The sequence below is a fragment of the Frankliniella occidentalis genome, unplaced genomic scaffold, assembly GCF_000697945.3.
Source record: "Frankliniella occidentalis isolate FOCC.00 unplaced genomic scaffold, Focc_3.1 Scaffold124, whole genome shotgun sequence".
NCBI lineage: Eukaryota > Metazoa > Arthropoda > Insecta > Thysanoptera > Thripidae > Frankliniella > Frankliniella occidentalis.
Window position 1 is genome coordinate 405,388 of NW_026267251.1, and position 6,723 is coordinate 412,110.

General features: G+C 38.3%; 2 protein-coding genes across 3 annotated transcripts in view; one reads left to right on the forward strand and one right to left on the reverse strand.

Annotated features, from left to right (window-relative positions):
• The window catches only part of LOC127750031 (apoptotic protease-activating factor 1-like), a 3,759-nt gene extending 522 nt beyond the window's left edge, over positions 1–3,237 (reverse strand). Inside the window, exons 1-4 of the mRNA XM_052270451.1 lie at positions 2,890–3,237; positions 496–2,741; positions 165–381; positions 1–81 (exon numbers count right to left, since the gene is read on the reverse strand). Of these exons, the coding sequence (XP_052126411.1) occupies positions 1–81; positions 165–381; positions 496–2,736 (2,539 nt within the window). The 5' untranslated portion in view covers positions 2,737–2,741; positions 2,890–3,237. The remainder of the gene's footprint in view (positions 82–164; positions 382–495; positions 2,742–2,889) is intronic.
• A 54-nt stretch (positions 3,238–3,291) lies between these two features.
• Positions 3,292–6,132, forward strand: LOC113206587 (leucine-rich repeat protein SHOC-2-like). Of its 2 annotated transcripts, none has more exons than XM_026422735.2 (8): positions 3,292–3,455; positions 3,614–3,986; positions 4,067–4,723; positions 4,798–4,953; positions 5,036–5,159; positions 5,234–5,276; positions 5,362–5,438; positions 5,524–6,132. In XM_026422735.2, exons 2-8 carry the CDS (start codon positions 3,633–3,635, stop codon positions 5,688–5,690), a joined length of 1,578 nt encoding a protein of 525 aa, XP_026278520.1. In that variant the 5' UTR covers positions 3,292–3,455; positions 3,614–3,632; the 3' UTR covers positions 5,691–6,132. The 2 variants fall into 2 exon arrangements, with proteins under 2 accessions (XP_026278520.1, XP_026278521.1); XM_026422736.2 differs by having other exon boundaries at positions 3,293–3,455; positions 5,362–5,432.
• Positions 6,133–6,723: the final 591 nt, after the last annotated feature.

The following is a 6,723-nucleotide window of genomic DNA, read 5'->3' on the forward strand; positions in this document are numbered from 1 at the left end:
TTCTGTGCTGAAGTGTCTCATGTTCCCAATGACATAGATGTACAGCTTTCTCTTGAACAACTAGCAGTTTTTTGTCTTCCTCTAGAAAATAAAAGGGGGTATTCATGAATTAGAGAGTTATTCATATTTTCATACATGAAATAAAGTGCCATCACACTGCTTACCTGACACAGACAAAAGACAAACAAGATTGCCATGCTCCTTTTTAAGTTGAAAATCTGAAAACGGTTTATTATTTTGCAATTCATGACAAAATATTTTGAAATTTTGGCAAGCATACGCTATGAGTTTATCTCCAGATATGAAGGAGCACGATATGGCATATGGATTGGGGTGAACAGAAAATCTATTCACTGTACTATTATTTTCAAGATTCCATACCTGAAATCATATTTCACACAGAATAGATTTAAAGTAACTCTACACAACCACCATGCAGACCATTATGAATCAAAATTAAATTGTATAGATTATTAAAAATACATAAATACTTACATGCACATTGCCATCTTCAGAAGTTGAAAGTACCAGCTTGCCATTGCTTGAGAAGCAGGCGCAAGTTACCTTGCGATAGTGAGAAAATGATAATGAGGGTGTAGTTCGTATGTCACAGTAAAATGGAGAGAAATCTTTCTGCCTCATACTTGGAGGAGGAGTGTCCGCAGATGCCAGGCTCCACATATTAATAAATCCATTACTGTGTGCTGACAGGAATCTATCACCAGATGGAGATACCTTCAGCATCACTACATCACCAGCATCACCAGCATAAAAGTACCGCCTTGGCAGTCTGTACCTCAAATCGAGCTCACCTATGTAAAATTTGTTGTCACATTCATAGGGGTACATAAGCACCCGTTCATTAGCATGGGTGACAGAACTGTTAGTGAGACTTACAGCAGTTACATTTCTCGTTACTTCCACTTCAAGATCTTTGGGCTTCTCCCAAGAGTTTCTTGGACAAAAGTAAACTGTTTCGGCATTGCTTGCTTTTGCAAGCTCAACACCTTCTTTGTACAAATAGCTTTTCTTTGATTGCAGCAAAGCACACTGAACTATGTCAATTTCATTACTAAAATGAATGTCCCAGCCACTATCTTCTACTAGTTGTTTAATATCAGCAATTTTGGAATGATATTCAGAATTACTACCTGAAAGACCACTTTTGTACTTGCTGAGATCTAACAAAAGGTCTGCAGGTCCTGTTGCTCTCAGCTTTGATTCAATGTATCTCAAGGTGAATAGCTGATCACGGCATTCCTCCCACAAATTTGCAAATTCTATGTGATGACAAAGATATGAGAAAATGTAGTTGTCCTGAGGAAGATTTGCAAAATTATTATTGCATGCCTTAATGTACTTGTGAACCAAATCCTTGTTCAATTCTTCACGGGTAGAGGGTGAAGTTATCTTCATGAGATAGTCCATGAGCATATCATGAATGCCATAAACAGGAACATCTTTTAAATTAAACTTTTTGAAAACAAGGCTCTTTTTGTAAAATTGGTCCAAAGTGCTAATAACTTCAGACCGATCCAAGTCCCAAAGTATTTTGAGGACATCAATTGTTATATTTGTGTCTTCAACAAGTACTACAAGCATTTCAAAGCGTTTTTTATGATTGTCATTCAGCTTGCTTGTAGTAAGTTCAATTACGGAACTAAGTTGTTCAATAACAAGACTATTCCTTCTTGTCTCAACATCTCCTTGATGGGACCGTACATGTTGCTTCCAACGAGAAACATCTTTTTGCGACTCTTCTTTAAATTCACAGAGCTCACCCCCAATTAATCCAATAGCCATTGGATGCCCTTTCCAAGAGTGATGTATTTTTATGGCAATATCTTTAAGCGAAGGTCCAAGATTCTTGTCATCATAGACAAAGTCTTGCAAAAGCTTAACAGACTCAGATTCTGAGAAGCCCTTTTGGATGTGGAAGAATTGCTTCCTACTGTACTTTTTAACAACATCAGTGTTTTGTGTAGTGACAAGCACCTTACAACCAACATTCAAGGCATCAACTACTTTGGAAGACTTGACTTTGTCAAGTACCAAGAGAGCTGATATATTTGGTCTTATACTAAAATATCTTTTGAGCTGAATAAAATAATCTTGTTGAGTATTAATAGGCAAATTAACCATGTCACATAATTTCTTCTGCAGTTGTTTGCACTGCAAGTCATCTGGTTCATCTCCCATATCTCCAACTGAAATCCAATATACGCATCCTTCCAAAGAATCTTCCAAGAGGCTAATATTATTGAGAGCATCAATAACAAGGCATGTTTTCCCCCATCCAGGCATTCCATGAACAACAAGAAAATCTTCTCTTCGCAACTTTGCAATTGCTTTTCTAAGCTCCTCAACATATGAGGTCCGAGTCACATTGTGTTGAGGAAGTGGTGGTACTTGTCCCTTCCCACTCAGATAAAATGTTTTTCGATTGTTTTCTTCATGGTAATATTGTTCAGACAGCTTGTCTGAAATCCAGCTGTAATCCCTTGACAGAGCTATAAGAAATTCTTCAAACCATGCTGATCCGTCCTCCTTCTGATACAGTAGTTTCATGAGCATGGCAGTTTTATTCATGGGAGTATTATTTGCTATGGTTTCTCTATCTTGGGAAGAAATGATGTTCTTCGAAAGCAGGTAGACAATAATGTCTGTAAGATCTGTGACATCCCTATAAATATCTTTTTCATTTTGTTGAAGAATGATTTTTTTAAATTCGTTCATAATTTCTGCAAGCAATTTCACGACCAGTGTTACAATAGAAGACAAGATAATAAGAACACTGGTGGGATTAAAATCATTGAAGGAAAGGCTATGGCGAGGATCATCCTGCACAAAGACATAACCTTCACATCTGACACCTATTTCATCACTTACCTGATTCTTCTTGAACAACCCCCCCAAAAAGCACAATCTCTCAAGAAGGGATGATAGCTTATGTGCGGTGGTCCCAAGCACAACAAACAAAATAAGGAAGTTAAACAAAATGACTAAAACAACACGAAATGTCAACAGGGTGCCCGTCTTCCCTTTGCGGTCTTCTCTTTGTTGGTGGTGTCGGCGATGTGCTACCACTACTACCACGACAAATACAGTTTACGCAAACACAAGTTTTGAAAAGAAAAAAAAAACTGTTGACAGAGCGTAAATCAGATTTGAAAGACTGTGGGTCATCAAGCTAGTTAAATTTAAACTGTGAACGACACTGTCAGTAGGGAAAATATATTCTGAATCCATCGATATTGACAACACGACACAGACGACGAAATTCCGGGTTAACGACCTGTGATTGCCGGACGGCGGCGGACGGAGGTAGCAAGAATTCAAATTTTTATTAAGGGCATCGCATCGCATTGTGAATGATCATTAGTTCATTTCGTTCACGACGACGGAGTAGATGAGTAACATTGAAGATAAAATCATTGTTTAAATTTTGCAGCAAGGTGTGTATTTTTACTCGGGGTGGTTACACTTTATCAGTAGTCATTTGTTTTAGTTTCAAAATTTGTGCTTCCCACCTTAACCTTTAATATATTGTACCATCGGGCCTTGCCAGTCTTGCTGCTTATCATATCCTACTTATCAAAGCATCACATTTCAGATATAACACGCTCGTCAAAATGTCAGTTGAGAAGGACGCTTGCGAGTGCTCTGAGGGCATTACTATTGAAAATGGCACAGTACTAATAGAGGGGGCTAAACTAAATCACTTGACCCATATGAAATTAAATTCCTGCGGCTTGTCAGAAATACCTGATTCGTTGGGGGATTTAGCTGGCCTTCAATGTTTTGAGGCATTGCATAATAATTTGAAAAGACTGCCATCATCCATCGGTCATCTGAAGTCATTGGTCAAATTAAATCTCTCATACAATCAGCTGACAGCACTTCCCGATGATTTTGCCCAACTGGATGCATTAGAGACATTAAATGTCTCTCATAACAACTTGAACGCACCCCCTTCATGCCTCCAGGTACCAAAACTTCAATGTTATTTCTTCTCGTTAGTAAGAAATGTATAACTTGCTAGCAGTATAGTTTTCCTATTTTACAGGTGGGAAATGTGAAAATTAATTATCTAAATTTGTCTTTCAATGAAATTGAAGACTGGAGACTTGGGCCTCTCTGTGCCTATGGACTGAAATTTTTTGACTGTGCCAATAATAGGCTTAAAGCCAATCCCCCTTGGATCTGGGGTGACTTTTGTAGATCTCTTGAAAATCTAAATCTAAGTTTCAATGATTTCTGTAACCCATCAGCAACATTACGACCTTACAACTTGTGGCGCACAGGTGTCTCCATTGAGCTTAAATCCTTACAGCTTACAAATTGCGGACTGACTACAGATCACTTGTCTTTAGTATATCAGCTCAAGGCTATTAAAAAGCTACATCTGGGGAATGAAAGCAATGTCAATCACAGCAAGAGCAATTTTATATGGGACATTTCTTTCAAGCTTTTCCAGAGTTGTCATCTAGCTGAACTAAATTTAGATGGTGTGGGATTGTCAATTTTGTCTGAGGATATTAGCTACTTAAAGGCCCTTCAAATTCTTAATTGCAACAATAATCGTCTTCAATGGCTGCCAGATAGCATCTGTGAGATGGTAAATTTAAAATGCCTCTCCTTGAGTAATAATGGATTACTATACATTCCAAATGAAATGGGAAAACTAGCTAACTTACAAGAACTATTCCTCAATTGCAATAAGGTAAGTTTGGCAAGTACAATTAGATGTCTTATAAAATGCCAAAAGTTTTTAAGTATTTTATATTTTTGTTTCAGTTGGATGACTTACCTACTTCTTTTGCTGATCTACAAAGTCTACAGTATTTAGATTTGTACGATAACCATCTGGAGGTCCCTCCAACATGCCTTGAGACTCTAAATAGTCTTTGTGGTTTGGATTTCAAGTGTAATTTCTTCCAGGATGAGACCAAGGTCTGTACCCCATGAAATATTTCTTGTCTTGTATACTTGAAAAGTTTGAGTTTTGTTTTCAGTTTTTTTATATGATTGGTAGGAGGAACTATGCTTAAACCTCAGAAAGAGGAGAGGCCTTCTTGAGCGATCAGATGGAATGAAGTCAAAACCTCTCACTCCCTCTTCAAGTTCGCGACGCAGTTCTTATTCAAGCAGTTGCTCAGGTAGCTTTCGGATTATCTTTATATTCTTTACATCTTTATCAATACAGCAACCTTTTTTTATTTTTATCTCATAGAAAATGATACTCGTGGTGACCAAGAAGATGCAGAAAATCTTGGGTAGGGGAAACTTTTTAGTCTGATGTAGATCTGGTCACATTCTTTTCTTTTGTTGATATTTATTGATTGTGTTGATTAAATACAGAGAACCACAGTCGGAAACTGAAGAAAACTGGGACTTAGAAGATGAGGAAGATGAATATTTTGACCCAACAGGTGTGTGTGAGTGTTTGTGAAGTTGATTGTTCAAAGCATGTTAAACCATACATTTTTTAAATCTCGGTTTCTCTGTTTTTAAAAATTTTAGTTTACCAACCTAAGGTCACCATTAATATGCCAGCGAGAGCTTTGATTATCCACACAACAGTCATTGGACCTCATTCGTTTATTCCATCCGACATCCACCCATCTCCTTCAATTCGTCCGAATAAAGATCTCTTCGCCCCAGATGATGGGCAGTTTGAAGATGCATAAACATTATTTTTGATTAGACTTTGACTGTCCATTAATTTACGTGGGGGAAAATATGAGTATTACTGAACCACTGAGTAAAAATTAAGTCCCCGAAGTATGAAATCTTCTAGATGGATTGGATTAACTGTAATTGTTATTACTTCATTGTTGAACCAAACTTTAATCAATTTCTGTTATTTATTGTATCAAATCATTGTTAAGTTTTTTTGACATGTTAATTATGAAGTTATTGAGATGTTGAGTAAACAAAGAAAACCTTAACAGACTTTTTTTTAATTTTACAATTTGACTATGTTCAGTTTGGAACAAATTGTCATACAGAAATTTTCTTATTAATTTTACATAGTATCATCAACTTTATTTTTATACTTGACCAATTATAAGGTTTTTAAGCCAAACTTTTGTAAAATACATAGTTTGAAATACATCTCTATTTTCTTAATATGTCTTAATTATCGTGTGGCATGCTGCAAAGTGGAAAGTCTACATGCTTATCACAAGTTGTGCTTGTTTTGAAATCCTGCTATTCAAGTTAGATGACCAGGCCTAAGGCAGCCTCGAATGCCTACATGGCGTCCGAAAGCGAATCGGAGTGAGAGGGAGCTATGGGCCGACACGAGATTCTCACTCCCACAACCGCTTTCGGGCACCATGTAGGCATCCGATGCTCGTTTGATGCAGGGCTCTGATGGGTACCTTTTCTCTCAAGTTAGACGTCCTCGAGTCTTTTTGGACGTCACACGAAACTCCCAAAACTACCCCCTTCAGAATAAATAAAAAATAACGAGCCTAATATAAAGATGGCCTTTTAGCGCAGCGCATGCCTGCGCGAGGTCGGGGGGTTTTACAGGCCCAGGCCGTAGAACGTGCATCTGGGGAACACGAAAATTTACGAGTGGCCGCCCCCTATAGTGCCTCGCCTCGCCTGCCCTCTCCTGACCCTGGCGCCTGGTCCCATCCTGCCCCACTCCACCACCCCGCTGGAAAGGTGAGGGGTCGCGGCCCCACCCTCACCCCCTTCCCTCTCTCCTGC